We start from the raw sequence: 18,415 nt of genomic DNA, 5'->3' as shown, positions 1-18,415 counted from the left end.
CACCTCACCCGCAGCTAACCGTGTGTGTAAGAAGGGGTACCGGCGGTGCGTGAACAGCAGGTGTCTGGGACACAGCTCCTGGTGTAATGGACGGGATGACTGTGGAGACAACTCAGACGAACTGTTCTGCAACAGTAAGCAGGGCCCGCTACTTCATACAGTGTTCTCTCAACAGTAACATATTCGCTACACTTGCACACGCGTTCTCTGGGTGGTAGCTGGTGGTGAGTTGCTGTGGGAAAGGGAGTTTTTTTCGCGGGTGGTATTTCACGGTCTTAACGTGAGTGTGATTTTTTTTTTTCTCGTGCTCTAGCCACCCTGTGCACCGCAGAGCAGTTCCAGTGCAGAGATGGAGGCTGCATCACCAACTCTAGCAAGTGTAACCAGAAGGTGGACTGTGAGGACGCCAGCGATGAGATGAACTGCTGTGAGTCACCTTTGGCCCCAGACTAACCTTTGAACCAAGTTTAATTTAAACTCAACCATCAATACCCAGTTGCATCTCTTGACTGGACTCAAGACCACCAACCACTATCAGACACTAAACCTAACACCAGAATAACCTGTAGATCAGACTCAACTAAATGTAACACCAGAATAACCTTTAGATTAGACTCAAATAAACCTAACACCAAAATAACCTTTGGATTAGACTCAACTAAACTGAAGAAGAGTGTCTAAAATTAGTAACTCCCACCTTAGCAGAGAACATTAGTCATATACATGACCTACTGATCTACTCCTAGGTCTAGAGTAGAAATACTTATTTATGTGGGTTTCTTGTAAGAATATAATTGTAGAGGTTAGTGAGTATGGCTGGGCCATGACATGATTGGCTTGTTCAAACCTTTGACGTTCCAGCATATTATTCTTACATTCTCTAATTTGCAGTTCTTAAAGTATCCTACATCACGAACAGCTAGGCAAGGAGAGAGCCACCCCCACCACTTCCCCCCAAGCTCCATCCCTCTAGCTTCATTCATCCTCCTAACCCAGTGGGATTCAATAGCACCTCCATTTTCAGATATCATTTCTTATATTTTGTCACTAAATGTTGTCAGATCTTAAACAAAACCTTATATATAACACAATTTCTTGTGTTATAGACTTCCTAAATTACAGTGTGCAATGCAGGTAGAGGCATTACAAAAAGACTTGAAGCCGTGATCACTGCCAAAGTACTGGAGTCTAAATACAACCAAGCGCTAATAAATAATGAGGGAGAGTCAAGCAGATGAGTACAGGACAGTATATACTGTATGCAAATTAGGCACCTTAATTGTACAACAAAATACAGCTCCGAAAAAAATGAAGAGACCACTGCGCTGCTTTTTCTTTCGAAAAGGAAAGTTTTGAGTGAGGAACTGAAGGGTTAAAATTAAGAGACCACTGCAAATTGAACGCTCCTGTTCCTCACTCAAAACTTTCCTTTTCAACTTTTTGGGAAAGGAAAGAAAAAGGTGCAGTGGTCTCTTAATTTTTTCCAGAAAAGAACATACAACAAGATACAGTAAATGATGTAGCTACAGTGATTATATGGGTGCATTGTACAATATATTTCATAATTTCCACAAAAGTCTTTCAACTCATTATTTTTACATGCTAGTTAAACATTATGTACTATACGTTTTTCCATAAATGACGAACTTTGAAACATGCACTAATTTTGATTGTCCAACTGTTGCATTTATCCTAATATTGTTTAAAACCACATAGCTATTTTGATGACCATCGTTACTCAGCGAAACATCAGACCAGACACCGACACAGACACTATAGATCAGACCACAATGCTCGTTAATTAGCCTGACCTTTTCATGAACTACTGTAGGTTGGTTAGGCATTGAGATGACTGCGTATCTCCTGCACCCTGTATTGCAGCCATTGACTGTTCCAGCTATTTCCGTCTTGGGGTGAAGGGCGTGACCTTCCAAAAGTGCGAGTTCACCAGCCTCTGCTACGCTCCCTCTTGGGTGTGCGACGGTGCCAATGACTGCGGAGACTACTCGGATGAGAGGAACTGCCCAGGTGAACACACACACACAGAGATATATCAGCTCTACATAGTGTAGATACACACACACACACACACACAAACACACAATTGAAATCCCCAAAATAATATTACATCAGGAATGAAATGCTTATATTGGAAATTTGGATTCAAACAAAACATTGTTGACGCTGTGTTCATAAGAAGGACTGGCTCCACGCGTTTCTGTCTTTTGACGTTAACACCTGTCTGTCTGTTGAGCAGACCGAAAGAAGACCAAATGCCCTGGTCCGTTCTTTGCCTGTCCCAGCGGTCGCTGTATCCCTATGAGCTGGACCTGTGACAAGGAGAATGACTGTGAGAATGGAGCTGATGAGATACACTGTGGTCAGTACAGCTCTGATAACCTTTAATTGATTCACTGCTGATATTAGTCATTTAATATTTCGCTCCACACTTCTGAAAGCTTTTTTTCCAATTTTTATCTCCCCCCCCCCCTCTCTCTCTGTCTCTTCTCCTCACCCTCTTATTCACTCTCTCCCCTTTAGACAAGTCCTGCTCCGCTTCTCAGTTTGAGTGTGGTAACCATCGCTGCATTCCCAACCGTTGGGTGTGTGACGGCGCTGACGACTGTGGTGATGGCACTGACGAGGACAGCAAGTGCAGTGAGTGTCATTCACGCCTCACACCGTTTCTAACGAGGAGGTCACTTTCCACAGAAACACTGGACTAGTTCGAAATGAATGCGGCCGAAACTAAGTCCCTTCTCCCATCCTGTCTCCCGTCCTCTTCCACTCCTTTTTGCTTCCGACAGAAAATAAGACGTGTAGTCCACATGCCTTCCATTGTCCTGGCTCTCATGTGTGCGTTCCCCAGCACTGGAAGTGTGACGGGGACAAGGACTGTCCAGACGGGGTAGATGAAAGTATCAAGGCTGGATGTGGTGAGCAGTGCTCCAACTCCATGGAACATCATAGATACTTACTGAATATATATCTTCACCCATGGCATAATGGGAGATGTTTCTTTCCTCAGAACCTAAGCCATTAGGGATTAACAGATCATCAAATAATTTCTTAATTATCATAATGCATTAGCTTATTGACTGACTGTTCCTATAATGCACGGCTGTCTGTATGTCTGTCAGTATTCAACAACACCTGTGAAGTGAATGAGTTCGTGTGCCAGAACAGACAGTGCATCCCCAAGCACTTCGTGTGTGACCATGACTCTGACTGCAGTGACGGCAGCGACGAGTCTCTGGAGTGCGGTGAGTGGACAGCCCGCTTCCTTTCAGTACGCGCTGTCGTTACCAATAAACGTTTGGCGAAAACAGGGTTGCCGTGGTGAGTCACCCGAGCGCCGTCTTCAGTACCCCAGGGGTATCATGATGGTAACACGTGTTGTCCCTCCAGAGTACCCGACCTGTAGGCCCAACGAGTTCCGCTGTGCCAACGGCCGCTGCCTCATCCAGAGCTCCTGGGAATGTGACGGAGAATTTGACTGTCACGATCACTCGGACGAAGCCCCCAAGAATCCCCACTGCAATGGCCCAGGTTACACAAACACACACCCACTATGGGGGCTAAGAGATCTTTATCTGCCCCGGCTATGTGCAAAGGACTGTAAGGCTTTTACTTGAATCGGATTGCGTTCGTTGTGTGGTGGCTGAATCGCGTCGTCTTTAATTCTGCTCTCTTTATTCACCTGTTCCTTAAACAGAAAAGAAATGCAATGACACTGCGTACAGCTGCGGCAACGGGAAATGTGTCACGGAAACACTGCTGTGTGACCATAACGACGACTGTGGTGACGGCTCAGACGAACTCAACTGTTTCATCAACGAGTGCCTGAACAGCAAGCTTAGTGGCTGCTCCCAGCTCTGTGAGGACCTCAAGATCGGCTTCAAAGTAAGAGATCTCTGTACTTCAATCTGAAAAATACATACGTTTAATCGGGCTTTACCGCTGATGCTGTCAACTACGTAAATGTTTAGGGAAGCACGGTCTCACTCCTCTGATTGGCCATACAGTGCAGATGCCGCCCTGGTTTCCGCCTAAAGGATGATGGGAAGACGTGTGTGGACATAGACGAGTGTACGACCAGCTACCCCTGCACCCAGCGTTGTGTCAACACCCACGGGTCCTTCCACTGCCTCTGTGTGGAGGGCTTCCAGCCCAGCACCAGTGACCCCACCATCTGCAAGTCCATCTCAGGTAAGACCTGCCTGGGATCGAGGGAACGGGAACCTGAACGGGCGTATGGGGGCTCACTCGTACCACATTGCTGTTATCACACCCAAGTATCATATTTCATTGTCTGTAGGCGTGTGTGAAGAGGGACTTGGTTTCAGCTTTTCGGCCTAATCTTCTTTCTTTTGCCCAGACGAGGAGCCCTTCCTGATCTTTGCCAACCGTTACTACCTGAGAAAACTCAACCTGGACGGTTCCAACTACACCTTGCTCAAACAGGTGAGACCGAAGCCTTGACGCAGTCTTAAAGCAGCCGGAATGCTGAATGTTTCTCCCGCTGTGTTTGTGTGTGTGTGTTAGGGTCTGAACAATGCCGTGGCCCTGGACTTCGACTACAGGCAGCAGATGATCTACTGGACAGACGTGACCACTCAGGGCAGCATGATCCGTCGTATGCACATCAATGGCAGCGACGTGCAGGTCGTTGTTTGGTCCAGGATTTCTTACAAACACACACCATTGAATACTAGCCCACATTCATTTGCATAAGGAAAATATTTCCCCCGCGATATCTGATTATCTCTTTCCGACATCTCTTTGGCAGGTCCTTCACCGTACGTCCCTCAACAACCCTGACGGTCTGGCTGTTGACTGGGTGGGTGGGAACCTGTACTGGTGTGACAAGGGGCGAGACACTATTGAGGTGTCTAAGCTGAACGGGGCCTACCGGACGGTCCTGGTCAACACTGGACTGAGGGAACCGCGCGCCGTGGCGGTGGACGTACGCAACGGGTAGGAATGATTAGAAGGGACGTTCACATTCTCGGCGTTTGTGCTGCGCATTTTGAATGAACAAGTGCAGAATGTATTGAATTTAAGAGCGACTGAAATGTGACATTATGAGGCTGAATCGGAGCCGGGCTCCCGCGTTTTCCGCCAGGTATCTGTACTGGTCTGACTGGGGAGACAACCCCCACATCGGTAGGATCGGGATGGACGGCTCCAACAGGAGTGTGATCGTGGAGGACAAGATCACCTGGCCCAACGGCCTCACGCTGGACTTCATCAACGACCGCATCTACTGGGCCGACGCCAGGGAGGACTACATCGAGTTCGCCAGCCTGGACGGAACCAACCGGCACACTGGTAAGTCAGTCATCCGACCCTGTCCCAAACACGTCGCACGTCGCCCTGGGCAAGTCCACCTGAGCAGGCAGGCTGCCAGCCTTTCCGTCATGCCTGTCCTCTCCCTCCCTCCCTCCCCGCAGTGCTCACGCAGGACATCCCCCACATCTTCGCCATGACTCTGTTTGAGGAGTACATCTACTGGACGGACTGGGAGACCAAGTCCATCAACCGCTGCCACAAGACGCTGGGCACCAACAAGACCATGCTGATCAGCACCCTGCACCGGCCCATGGACATCCACATCTACCACCCTTACAGGCAGCCTGAGGGTATGAGTAAGTCTGCTGCTACAGCCCCTCAACACCCAGGCATCTGTCGGCGTGTGCACGCACTGCTCTGACCTGTGTGTGTGTGTGTGGTTAACCCACAGTGGCCAACCACCCATGTCAGACCAACAAAGGGGGGTGCAGTAACCTGTGTCTGCTGTCGCCTGGTGGGGGGTACAAGTGCGCCTGTCCCACTAACTTCTACCTGGCCAGTGATGGGAAGGAGTGTATGTCCAACTGCACCGCCAGCCAGGTGAGTTGGGCCCCGCTGGTCTCCGAGCTGTTTTTTCTGTTTTCACGCCGTGTCCGTCTTCATCCGCCGCGCGCGTGGATGTGCCCGGAATGCGTCTTTCTTCCCCGTCTTTCTGCTTCTGTATCGATTTCCTCTCTCCCGACAGTTTGTGTGTAAGAACGACAAGTGCATCCCGTTCTGGTGGAAGTGCGACACCGAGGACGATTGTGGTGACCGGTCGGATGAGCCTGCGGAATGCCGTGAGTGACAGACTGTTCCTGAGCGCGTTCTGTCTTAACTGAGCGCCGCCGGAGACTGACGTTGTCGTGTATCCCCCCCCCCCCCCACTCCACAGCTGAGTTCAAGTGCCGGCCCGGCCAGTTCCAATGTGGCACGGGCATCTGTACCAACCCGGCCTACATCTGCGACGGAGACAACGACTGCCAGGACAACTCCGACGAGGCCAACTGTGACATCCACGTGTGCCTGCCCAGCCAGTTTAAGTGTTCCCACCCCAGCCGCTGCATCCCGGGCATCTTCCGCTGTAACGGCCAGGACAACTGCGGCGAGGGGGAGGACGAGAAGGACTGCCGTGAGTCCACTGCCCCCCCCCCCCCCCCCCCCCCCCCCCCCCCCCTACCCCGACGGGGGTTCTGGGTTACAGGGGGAAAGACCGCTAGGCCACTGTAACCCGAGTGACCGTCCTCTCTGTCTGTCCCCGCAGCGGATGTGACCTGCGCCCCCAACCAGTTCCAGTGTGCCATCACCAAGCGCTGTATTCCCCGTGTCTGGGTGTGTGACCGAGACAACGACTGTGTGGATGGATCCGATGAGCCGGCCAACTGCAGTAAGGACCGTCCTCTATGCTGTCTGTCTCGTGTGCCTTGCGTTTGACGCTCCATTCAAATCTCTCTCCGGTTTCTGACACCTCCCCTCTCCAGCCCAGATGACGTGCGGAGCGGATGAGTTCCGTTGCAAGGACTCGGGCCGCTGCATCCCGGCCCGATGGAAGTGTGATGGGGAGGACGACTGTGGCGATGCTTCCGACGAACCCAAGGAGGAGTGTGGTGAGGGAGAACAGGGGGAGAGGGAGGGAGACGGGGGTGGGGGGGGGGAGAACAGGTGGGAGGAGGGAGAATGGGGGGCGGGGGGGGGGGATTCCCAAACATGGCGAGTGTTCCGTGTTTTCCATAACACCAAGTTTGTCGCCAGATGAGAGGACGTGCGAGCCGTACCAGTTCCGCTGTAAGAACAACCGCTGTGTCCCGGGACGCTGGCAGTGTGACTACGACAACGACTGCGGAGACAACTCTGACGAAGACAAGTGCGGTAGGTCCCTCTCAGAGATCCAGCTCTCAGAGACCCAGCATGCAGGAAGGCTTCATTGGTACCGGATTGGCTCAGCCACGTCCCTTCTGTCGAATACGCGATTGTTTCTTGAAAGATAAGCCGCCGGTTGTCTGTGAGTTCACTGCACTGTCAACGTTTGGCTTTCCGTTGCTTTTATTTCACTCTGTGACCATTTGCACATCTCACATCATGCCATGTTTGTTCTGCATTTCACACTGGCCAGTCGACGTGGGTTAGAGGTAGGTGTCTTCACTATCAGCACGACCACCCCCCCAGCCCCCCCCCCAGCCCCCCCCCGCTACACCCAAGCCCCTATGCTCCTCCTACAGTAGCTGTTCTCTCTGTTCCCCTCCCTCCCTGACTTCTTCCACTCACTCTGGACCCCCCTCCCCCTCCAAGGGACTCAGTGTTCTCCTCATCCTTTCTCCCGCCGTCTTCCCGTCTACAGCAGTGCTCCCCCTTGATGACTCCCCCCTCCTCTCCCCCCTCAGTGCCGAGGCAGTGTTCAGAGAGCGAGTTCTCCTGCACCAACGGTCGCTGCATCGCCGGGAGATGGAAGTGTGATGGCGACCACGACTGTGCTGATGGATCAGATGAGGTAACCCCTGGACACAGAGCCCTGGTCCCCTACGGTTCTAATCCTTCCCCAGTTAGGAAAACTACCGCCAAGTGCAGCTGTATGCCACCCGAAACAGACTCGTGAAGGGAGAGCGCTCCCTCGCTGTTCCGCCCCCACCTTCCATTAAAGCTCAGTGAACCGGTCGCCCCCCCCCCCCCCCAATGTATACCTGGTTCTTAGAGCTTACAGGACTGGCGATGGGCAGATGACCGGTGTTGTAATGTGCTTTTCTCTATGTGCTGCTGCAGAATGGCTGTGACGTGATGTGCGACAGTGACCAGTTCCAGTGTAAGAACGGTCACTGCATCCCCATCCGCTGGCGCTGTGACTCAGATCCTGACTGTATGGATGGCAGTGACGAGGAGAGTTGTAACAGCGGAGGTGAGTTCTACACACCCACGCAGTGAAAAGAAAAAAAGGCTACTCTGGTATTGAATGTTTTGCTCCAGACATTTAGCAACATCTGTGAATGGCTTACGTTCATGCTAGTGTCTTTTGTTTCTCTGTCTGTCTCACTGTCCTTGTCTCTCTCTCTATTTGTCTGCATCTATCTGTCTTTTTCCCTTTGTCTTTCTCTGTCTCTTTGTTTATCTCTTTCAGTGGGTAGACACTGCCCCCTGGATGAGTTCCAATGTAACAACACTCTGTGTAAGCCCCTGGCGTGGAAGTGTGATGGAGAGGACGACTGTGGAGACAACTCTGATGAGAACCCAGAAGAGTGCAGTGAGTTCCCCGTTACCCCTGACAGGAGTTACAATTTCCTGGGCATCCACGGCTACCAACTCACTCCTGGCATCTCTTCTCTGTCCCTCAGTCAAGTTCCAGTGCCCACCCATGAGGCAGTTACGATGCCACAACGACCGTGTCTGCCTGCCGATAGCCCGGCGCTGTGACGGTGTTGACAACTGTGCCGACAACAGCGATGAGCTCAACTGCCGTGAGTTTGTTTCTAGTAGAGAGTTATGGAGAAGACCTTTTTGCAATGAAGAGTTACAGGATAGATTCCGTGGTGATGGAGTTACAGATTAAACTCTGGTGATGGGGTTTCAGATTAGACTCCGTGGTGATGGGGTTACAGATTAGACTCTGTGGTGATGGGGTTTCAGATTAGACTCTGTGGTGATGGGGTTACAGATTCCGTGGTGATGGGGTTACTGATTCCGTGGTGATGGGGTTTCAGATTCCGTGGTGATGGGGTTTCAGATTAGACTCCGTGGTGATGGGGTTACAGATTAGACTCTGTGGTGATGGGGTTTCAGATTAGACTCTGTGGTGATGGGGTTACAGATTAGACTCTGTGGTGATGGTGTTACAGATTAGACTCTGTGGTGATGGGGTTTCAGATTAGACTCCGTGGTGATGGGGTTTCAGATTAGACTCCGTGGTGATGGAGTTACAGATTAGACTCCGTGGTGATGGGGTTTCAGATTAGACTCCGTGGTGATGGGGTTTCAGATTAGACTCCGTGGTGATGGGGTTTCAGATTAGACTCCGTGGTGATGGGGTTTCAGATTAGACTCCGTGGTGATGGGGTTTCAGATTAGACTCCGTGGTGATGGGGTTTCAGATTAGACTCTGTGGTGATGGGGTTTCAGATTAGACTCCGTGGTGATGGGGTTTCAGATTAGACTCTGTGGTGATGGGGTTTCAGATTAGACTCCGTGGTGATGGGGTTACAGATTAGACTCTGTGGTGATGGTGTTACAGATTAGACTCTGTGGTGATGGGGTTTCAGATTAGACTCCGTGGTGATGGAGTTACAGATTAGACTCTGTGGTGATGGGGTTTCAGATTAGACTCCGTGGTGATGGGGTTTCAGATTAGACTCCGTGGTGATGGGGTTACAGATTCCGTGGTGATGGGGTTACAGATTCCGTGGTGATGGGGTTTCAGATTCCGTGGTGATGGGGTTTCAGATTAGACTCCGTGGTGATGGGGTTTCAGATTAGACTCCGTGGTGATGGGGTTTCAGATTAGACTCCGTGGTGATGGGGTCACAGATTAGACTCCGTGGTGATGGGGTTTCAGATTAGACTCCGTGGTGATGGGGTTTCAGATTAGACTCCGTGGTGATGGCGCTGACCAGTCGTCTCCTTCCCGTGTTCCTCCAGAGACTCCGCCCACCACCCCCGTCTGTCAGAAGGATGAGTTCCAGTGCTCCAACGGCCGTTGCATCCCTTCCAACCTGCGTTGTGACTACTTCAACAATTGCGAGGATTACGGATCTGACGAGATCGGCTGCAACAAGAAAGGTGTGTCTGGCGTGGTGACTTGCTTGGGCAGTGTGCGTGTCTGTGTGCCTGCCTGTTTATAACCATCCTGCATCCTCCTGTTCAGACTCCTCCCTGAACAACTGCCACAGTAACAGGACCGTGTGCGGTGACGGGGATGAGGCCCACTGTGTGGTCAACGGCACTGACGCCTTCTGCTCCTGTAAACCGGGTTTCCAGATCACCGGCAACAACCGATGTGAAGGTACAGGGAAGCGCCAGCGCTCGGTTTCATTGCAAACCACCGTTGTATGACAGCTAAAACCGAAGCTTTTGTCCTTAGATAAGAATGAGTGTAAGCAGTTCGGAGTGTGCTCCCACATCTGCAACAACACCAAGGGCTCCTACAAGTGCAGCTGCCATAAGTACTTCACCAGGATCAGTGACACATGCAAGGCAGACTGTGAGTACGACTTAGATCACTTGGATCCATCCTGATGTTTCAGAGCTCTGTTAGAATGTGTCGTGGTTGATGTTGCTGATATGTACAGAGTTCGTCTGGATATAGTCCACGTATGTCCTTAACAGCTGTTATCTGGTCTGTAATGTAATTGGATTTGTTCTTTACAGGTGCCGCATTAGTCAAAGGTGATGTTGTACCTCTCCCTTTCTGTGACCTTCCAGATCTGAGGCAGGTGCTCTACATCGCCGACGACAACGAGATCCGCAGCTTGGACCCTGGCATGCCCAACTGGCGATATGAGCAGACCTTCCAGGGCGACGCCAACGTGCGTATCGATGCCATGGATCTGCACGTCAAGACCAACCGCATCTACTGGACAAACTGGCACACAGGCAGGATTTCCTCCTACGAGCTGCCAGTGTCATCATCCTCTGCTAACAGCAACCGCAACAGGCGCCAAAGTGACACCAGACTTACCAACCTGGAGGTGTGTGTGTGTGTGTGTGTGTGTCTCTGTCCCCTGTACTCAGATATCACTTGAAGCCTGACGTGGGTTTAAAAGCGGTTCATGTAAACTCTGTTCTTGTCTCCTGCCCGACTGCTCTCTGCCACACTGTAACCTAATTCCCCTCGCCCCTGGTTCAGATCCCCGGGCTGAAGATGCCCCGTGGCATCGCCGTGGACTGGGTGGCAGGGAACATCTACTGGACGGACTCTGGCCGGGATGTGATCGAGGTGGCCCAGATATCAGGCCAACACCGAAAGACCCTCATCTCGGGCATGATGGACGAGCCCTACGCCATCGTGGTGGACCCCCAGAGAGGGTGAGTCTGCCCGGGGAGAGGTCCCGGGGAGAGGTCCCTGGGAGAGGTCCCTGGGAGTAGGAGAGTAGTCTTATGCTCTAGTGTTGGTGGAATACACATTGTGTGCACACAGCTGTCTTCTGTTATGGACCTCAGGACCTCATTCATTTAGGAGAGAAACATGTTGTCCAAAACTGGGACAAACCTGTTCCCTTGTAACTCTGGAATGCTGATCCGAACTGGTTGTTGACCCGGTGTATCTGTTAGAACCATGTACTGGGCCGACTGGGGAAACCAGCCCAAGATTGAGACTGCTGCCATGGACGGAACCATGAGGGAGACCCTGGTACAGGATAACCTCCAGTGGCCCACAGGTGATACGGGAAAGCACACACTCAGACTGACAGTTTAATCCTTCTGTAAATTACAGGATGTGTTGTATTGAGCTTAATTTTATTCGATAGGCTTAAGCTCAACAGACATGTCTCTTACTCCTCATCCCTCTCGCTCCATTCCCTCTCTCTCTCCCTACATCCAGGCCTGGCGGTGGACTACTTCAACGAGCGTCTGTACTGGGCTGATGCTAAGCTGTCAGTCATTTGCAGTGTGAGGCTGAATGGCAGTGACCCAGTGGTGGCTGTGAACAGCATTAAGAACAGTTGAGTTACTAGACTGGGTTGAGCTCTGAACACTTGCTGGCTGACTTTGCTATCCCAAATCACGGCATCATGCTTGGGTTCTAGATTACCATGGCATCATGTTTGGGTTCTAGATAACCATGGCATTTTTATGGGGGTTCTAGATAACCATGGCATCATGTCTGAGTTCTAGATAACTGGATCAGTTGTAATTGTGCAGTATTCTCCTGACATTAGAACTGTCAAGAATGTTTAGATCATGCTGATATCTTCACTTGGACACTAATCTACTTTAAAATATCCTACAGAAGGTGTTGTTGCCCTCAGCAAATTAACTTTATTAATCACAAAATGGATCCAGACGATTAGCTGACAAGTTGAATCAGTTGAGCTGCCACTGAGATGTGTTCTGAAAGTGTCTCCATAGGACTGGAGGGGAGACCGTCCTGTCCTGTGTTTGGTTCGTAGTGGGTCTGATCAGTTCTGTGCACCGCCTTGTTTTCAGAGCTCCATCACCCTTTCAGCATTGATGTGTTTGAGGACTACATCTATGGGGTCACCTACATCAACAACTTTGTGTTCCGGGTCAACAAGTTTGGAAAAGGGCCCATGGAAAACCTGACGACGGGAATGAACCATGCCACAGACATTGTGCTGTACCACCGCAACAAACAGGCAGAGAGTCAGTGGACCCCTGCCTAACTGAACATCATGCACATACTAAACTGACAAACACATATTAGTATACGAATACCAGTAAATGTACTTCAACAGTCTTTTAATTAGCTCATTCTGCTTTCAATATAACTGAAGTTAATTTGGAAATGAATGTAATATCTGCTAGAGTTATATATTTAGTAATAATACAATAATAAATAAAGAATTGACTGGGCCAGTTAGTTATAGATGATGGTACCGTACAGACGGTTGTTCTGTCAGACTAATACCACTGTGTAATGTGTCCCCCTCCCTCAGTAAACAACCCATGTGACAGGAAGAAGTGTGAATGGTTGTGTCTGCTCAGCCCCAGTGGACCAGTCTGTACCTGCCCCAATGGACGCACTCTGGACAATGGAACTTGTGTAGAGGTCTCGACTCCTACACTCTCCCCTGTCTGTAAGTACACACACTACCTACTCCTACACTCTCCCCTGTAAGTACACACACTACCTACTCCTACACTCTCCCCTGTCTGTAAGTACACACACGACCTACTCCTACACTCTCCCCTGTCTGTAAGTACACACACGACCTACTCCTACACTCACCCCTGTCTGTAAGTACACACACGACCTACTCCTACACTCTCCCCTGTCTGTAAGTACACTCACGACCTACTCCGACACTCCCCTGTCTGTAAGTACACACACTACCTACTCCTACACTCTCCCCTGTCTGTAAGTACACACACGACCTACTCCTACACTCACCCCTGTCTGTAAGTACACACACGACCTACTCCTACACTCACCCCTGTCTGTAAGTACACACACGACCTACTCTTACAGTCTCCCCTGTATGTTAGTACACACACTACCTACTCCTGCACTTTCCTCTCTGTGAGTATACATAAACCCTACTTCAACAAAAGTTTCATTGAACATGCACTGCATTGCCTGTCAGCACACACACTTGTACCTCCCCTCCCCACAGCTCCTCCCAGTGGTACGTGTAATGTCCAGTGTCTGAATGGAGGAAGCTGCTTCCTCAATGCCCGGAAACAGGCCAAGTGTCGCTGCCAGCCCAACTACGGAGGAGACAAGTGTGAGGTGGACCAGTGCAGAGACTACTGCCAGAACGGAGGCACCTGCACAGCCTCTCCTACAGGTACAACTCTACCCTGACTGGAGGTGGCACTGTCCAAAACCAGGCAGAACAATAATCCAACTAGACGGTTGGGTATTCAGTCAAGGACTTGCCCCTCGATTAGCAGTCCAGATGTAGGTCTGATTTTAGAGGTCAAGTCTCTGCAGTCTCTCTGTCTGACCATGTGTCGGTCTTCTGTACCTTCCTAGGTTCCCCTGCGTGTCGCTGTCTGACTGGGTTTACTGGTCCCAACTGTAACCTCCACACCTGTAAGAACTACTGTCAGAATGGAGGGAACTGCACCGTCAGCGCTGGAAACCAGCCAACCTGCAGCTGTCCAACTGACTTCCTGGGTGACCAGTGCCAGTACCGTGAGTCTGCTTTAATACGTCTTTTAAGGAATGTTTGATGTCATATTCTTTTTCTTGGGGTTGTCTATAAGCGTGCCGTACTGTCTCATGTAACGTAGGTAGCTGTGAGGGGCACTGTCTGAATGGGGGCACATGTCTGCAGAGTGCCAGCGGGGGGCGCCAGTGTCGCTGTCTGCCCAAGTTCATGGGTAGCACCTGTGATGTGGACAAGTGTCACTACTGCCGTGACGGAAAGTGCATCCCCACCAACCCCTTACAGCCCACAGGAGAGTTCACCTGCATGTAAGAGCCAACAAACGAGCACACGGACACACACCAACGTTGACCACAGTCGACACCAACACACACACACACACCAGTCCTGACCTGTCATTGCCCCTGTGTCCTTCAGCTGCACCACTGGAAGAGTCCAGGCCAGTTGCTACACGTGTGATGAATACTGTGCTAATGGGCAGTGCTCCTTCAACCCGCGCACACACCTGCCTGAGTGCAAGTAAGTGCACTGTACACACACACACACACACACATACACACTCACACACACATATACACACACACTGCTTGAAGGGAGTGTTGTTAACCCTTATCTGTATAGCATGGTGGTCTGGTTGGTGTGTGGTGACATCTCACCCTCTCTCTTCCCCTTGTCTCCCTCTCCTTCTCCCCGCGTCTCCCCCCAGGTGTTCCGCAGGCTGGGCCGGGCTTCGCTGTGAAGTGGTGGACTCTAATGTAGACTCCCCAGTTTCTGGTGGACGTGAGTAAACCACCCATAACTATTCTGGATGAAAAAGCAGAGGTGGAACTTTGGCTTGTGAATTCTCCAGACCACGGACAGGACACGATGCTCTTCTGCATGTGAGACGTATGATTCTGGAAGCCCGGGTTGAATTCACGGTTGGGTTCTGTCTCCGTTGTGTCCACGTTCAGGTGCTGCCTCCATAGTGATCCCAGTTCTGCTGCTGCTGCTGTTGCTGCTGTTGGTGGGAGGAGCTGTGATCTGGTACCGAAAGAGGATGAGGGGGTGAGTACAGTACTGCTGCGGCCCTCCAGGACACCCCTGAGAAACACTGGGACACTTCCAACCTTTAAGCCTCCCCGGCTCGGTCCTCTCTTGGGCTCTGCCCTCCTCCCCCCCCCTCCTCCGGCCGTGAGTAACTGCATCTCTTCTGTCCCTCAGGTCTGGCAGGCCCGGCAAATCCTGCTCCAGACACTCGCGGTAACGGTTGCCAGGGTTACACTATCCATCATCCCACCCAACATGGCTTCCCTTCCATCTCCGTCCCTCCGCTCATCGGTCTCTTTCTGTGCAGTGTACAGTCCTGTGGCTCATGTCGCTCCTGTCTCCATTGTGAATGAACAGCGCTCTAGTTTAGCACTTGTCCTAAATCTCTGTTCATGACGGGTCCCCCTCTCCTGGATCCCACCCACTATACTGTTCTGTACTTCTAGGGGGAACAGGATGTGATGTGTTGAACAGTGTTGTGTTGTTGTACTGGGCATCCGTGTCATACAGGAGGCTGTCTCACTGCACTGGTCAAAGCCACGATTTGGAAAAATGCAACACGAGTCTAGCATTTTCTACTGTAGTTGGTTGGAGATTGTCTTAGACATCTAGATTTCGATGACATCCACAGATGGGACCTTGCTTCAGGCACAGGGTTTGTAATGTGTCCTGTTCCTCGCCCTCCTCCAGGACCACTGTGTCCTAGTATAAACTAGCTGGGTGGATGCTGGCTGGCTGTTGTTGCCCGTGCTGTGGCTTTGAGTCCAGGCCTCCTGGGTTTGGCCTGACAGTGATGTAACCCCGTGATGTGGCCCCCGCCCCGCCCGTGTGGACACTCTCGGGATCCGTCCATGACTCACAGTCCGCTCTCTGAATCCGCAGGGCCAAGGGCTTCCAGCACCAGAGGATGAGCAATGGGGCCATGAACGTGGAGATAGGAAACCCAGCGTACAAGATCTACGAGGGGGAGCCTGACGATGATGCCGGGGAGCTCCTGGACTCTGACTTCACCCTGGACCCTGACAAGGTAACACAGGCTCAGCCTGGGTCCAAATAAAGCAACAAACACAGTCTGCTCCTGTGAATTCATTCGTGTAATGGTCCTCCCTGATCTCTGTCCAGCCCACCAACTTCACAAACCCAGTATACGCCACCCTGTACATGGGAGCCCATAACAGCCGCAACTCCCTGGCCAGCACGGATGAGAAGAAAGAGCTGCTGTCGCGGGGGGATGAGGAGCCCCTGGTGGACCCGCTGGCATAGACTGTACTTTAGCCTGGGGCGCACCATTCTGAACACACCCCTCTTTTTGCCTTTAAAAGAAAAAAACTAAAAGAAAATCTACAAAAAAAGCGTGAACACTGTATAAAATGTACAAAATGAAGGACTACTTTTGTATGTGAATGCAGTATTATATTTTGTTCTTTTACGATTCCTCTGATCAAAAATGAACAAAAACATTTTCTATAAGATATTTTTAATTTACTATTTTTGTCCCTCCTCCTTTACCTAAATAGCCACTACCTCTGTGCAAAATGAAATGGAAAAAGAAAATTAGTAGAACAAATAACATCATTGGAGCAATTTTTATGTTTTATTTTTGTATGAATTGTATAGAGAAAAAAAAAACATTGTTCCATTTCACCAGTGCCAACTATCTGTTGTTTGTGTAGACTTTGTGCAGGGGAAGGCACACTCAAAGTCTAGTAAGTCGGTACCAATGTTGTCTTGATTACAGGAGTGTAAGGAGAAACACGGCACAATGTGTGTACAGCACGTGTAACATGTCAAAACCGGACAACAACTTCCGTATTTCCAGATTATTTCCTCAGAGAACTATGTTCATGAAATTTTTCTTTCTTGCACAGATTCAGTGTTTCACAGTGAAAATACCATAAGATGTAATGCAGGTCAATCAATGTTTGTTTCTCCGATATCCTGAAGGTGTGACGTTTAAGTAGCCTAATGAAAGAGTCGTTGAAGCGACTGAGGATGACGGGCTGATGTCTGGTAAGAGGTGATGGGGATGTTGAAGATATGTTAAACATTCCAGACGGTTGAATGCTTCCGTGTAGTGGTGCTTCGGGTGTGTCCAATGTCCACGCTGGAGGTCATCTTTAATGGCCCGGTACCCAGGGTTGGACATTTCACTCAAGGACCAATGGAAAGGTCAAAAATTTGCAAACTCCGCCCATTCTGGCCAGCAGACCATGCAAAACAGTGTTTTCCAACTCCAGAGCACATTTTTGTTTTAGCCCCAGACAAATATATCAGTTTAACTCACTGTGGTCGTGATGATCAGCTGATAATGTGAGCCAGGTGTTCTTGTCTGGGGCTACAGGTAAAGATGTGTACTGTTGGGGTACTAGAGGACCAGAGTTAAGAAACACTGATTTAAAACAACCTGGCCCCATGTTACGGCAAGTTAAAACATACTATACTAACAACTGGACCAACGCGAGATACTGCGCCAAACACCTTCGATGAGAACCCCACCACCAGTCGGCACCTGTTTCCGTTGACAGTGGTGCCAGAGAAGTGTCTTAGTAACAGAGGGGGGAGGGGGAGAGAAGACGGGATAACATTGGTCTCTAGGGCTTGAGACGGTCCACCTGGCCTTGTCAGACACGGCACAGAGGAATCCTTCAACCATTCGGAGAAAAAGGAGATGTGCGCGTTTCTGGTTTTGTAACAGCTCCTTATTGAAGTGCATTCACTCCTTGGTTTGGTTTTGTCCCTGGCATAGTTTCCCTCCACTGTTCTTCCTTTAGCTGTTCCTGATCATCTGTCTTCTGTGTTCTGCTGCTAATGCTGCCGTTCTGGTCGCTCTGACGTGTCTTTAAGCTCAGCCGCTGTCCCAAAATGCTGCTTCTGTCGGGTGATCAGCCATATTTTTATGCATGTAAGAAAAGATGACGTCATCAGACGTTCAAGTAACTAGAATAACAAATCCTTATTTTACTTACCTGTCAGCAAGTGTTATTTTTTTCTGATTTATGCTGTTGCATTTGTTGTTTGTTTTTAATTGAACGAAGAGATAAGTACAATCATTTTACTTAAAGAACATTTTAGCAAAATCGTACGTGCATTTTTGAATTGAAGTGGTTTTGATTAGTCCTTGTTTTATAAGAAAAGATTACACATAGCTTTTATAGTACAAAATGCATGGAGGCTCAATCTTTCTTCAGGAAAGAGAATCATGTGTTAATTTTTGCTGAAGTACTTCAAACTAAATAACAGATTGTTATAAATAAAATGTAAAACTGTACAGAAAACAATCA

At 50.0% G+C, this 18,415-nt stretch overlaps 1 protein-coding gene across 3 annotated transcripts in view; it reads left to right on the top strand.

The window, feature by feature from the left end:
- LOC105017034 (low-density lipoprotein receptor-related protein 1) overlaps positions 1-18,415 on the top strand; it is a 156,828-nt gene extending 138,413 nt beyond the window's left edge. For all 3 annotated transcript variants that reach the window (XM_029114188.2, XM_029114187.2, XM_034287467.1), the window contains 42 exons: positions 15-134; positions 314-427; positions 1,882-2,028; positions 2,258-2,380; positions 2,542-2,658; positions 2,808-2,936; positions 3,141-3,263; positions 3,409-3,549; positions 3,716-3,903; positions 4,026-4,209; positions 4,379-4,464; positions 4,546-4,665; positions 4,790-4,977; positions 5,126-5,331; positions 5,454-5,648; positions 5,744-5,892; positions 6,038-6,131; positions 6,227-6,463; positions 6,596-6,718; positions 6,813-6,938; positions 7,084-7,200; positions 7,713-7,819; positions 8,089-8,221; positions 8,441-8,563; positions 8,655-8,777; positions 9,952-10,092; positions 10,178-10,315; positions 10,394-10,513; positions 10,735-11,000; positions 11,159-11,337; positions 11,584-11,690; positions 11,855-11,974; positions 12,460-12,636; positions 12,930-13,070; positions 13,608-13,781; positions 13,970-14,131; positions 14,230-14,413; positions 14,523-14,624; positions 14,812-14,885; positions 15,059-15,152; positions 16,017-16,161; positions 16,257-18,415. In XM_029114188.2, the coding sequence (XP_028970021.2) occupies positions 15-134; positions 314-427; positions 1,882-2,028; positions 2,258-2,380; positions 2,542-2,658; positions 2,808-2,936; positions 3,141-3,263; positions 3,409-3,549; positions 3,716-3,903; positions 4,026-4,209; positions 4,379-4,464; positions 4,546-4,665; positions 4,790-4,977; positions 5,126-5,331; positions 5,454-5,648; positions 5,744-5,892; positions 6,038-6,131; positions 6,227-6,463; positions 6,596-6,718; positions 6,813-6,938; positions 7,084-7,200; positions 7,713-7,819; positions 8,089-8,221; positions 8,441-8,563; positions 8,655-8,777; positions 9,952-10,092; positions 10,178-10,315; positions 10,394-10,513; positions 10,735-11,000; positions 11,159-11,337; positions 11,584-11,690; positions 11,855-11,974; positions 12,460-12,636; positions 12,930-13,070; positions 13,608-13,781; positions 13,970-14,131; positions 14,230-14,413; positions 14,523-14,624; positions 14,812-14,885; positions 15,059-15,152; positions 16,017-16,161; positions 16,257-16,397 (5,978 nt within the window). In that variant the 3' untranslated portion in view covers positions 16,398-18,415. The remainder of the gene's footprint in view (positions 1-14; positions 135-313; positions 428-1,881; positions 2,029-2,257; positions 2,381-2,541; positions 2,659-2,807; positions 2,937-3,140; positions 3,264-3,408; positions 3,550-3,715; positions 3,904-4,025; positions 4,210-4,378; positions 4,465-4,545; positions 4,666-4,789; positions 4,978-5,125; positions 5,332-5,453; positions 5,649-5,743; positions 5,893-6,037; positions 6,132-6,226; positions 6,464-6,595; positions 6,719-6,812; positions 6,939-7,083; positions 7,201-7,712; positions 7,820-8,088; positions 8,222-8,440; positions 8,564-8,654; positions 8,778-9,951; positions 10,093-10,177; positions 10,316-10,393; positions 10,514-10,734; positions 11,001-11,158; positions 11,338-11,583; positions 11,691-11,854; positions 11,975-12,459; positions 12,637-12,929; positions 13,071-13,607; positions 13,782-13,969; positions 14,132-14,229; positions 14,414-14,522; positions 14,625-14,811; positions 14,886-15,058; positions 15,153-16,016; positions 16,162-16,256) is intronic.

This window comes from Esox lucius, chromosome 17, assembly GCF_011004845.1.
Source record: "Esox lucius isolate fEsoLuc1 chromosome 17, fEsoLuc1.pri, whole genome shotgun sequence".
NCBI lineage: Eukaryota > Metazoa > Chordata > Actinopteri > Esociformes > Esocidae > Esox > Esox lucius.
The sequence above is the reverse complement of the archived record's forward strand: the minus strand, read 5'-3'. Positions and strand labels throughout refer to the sequence as shown.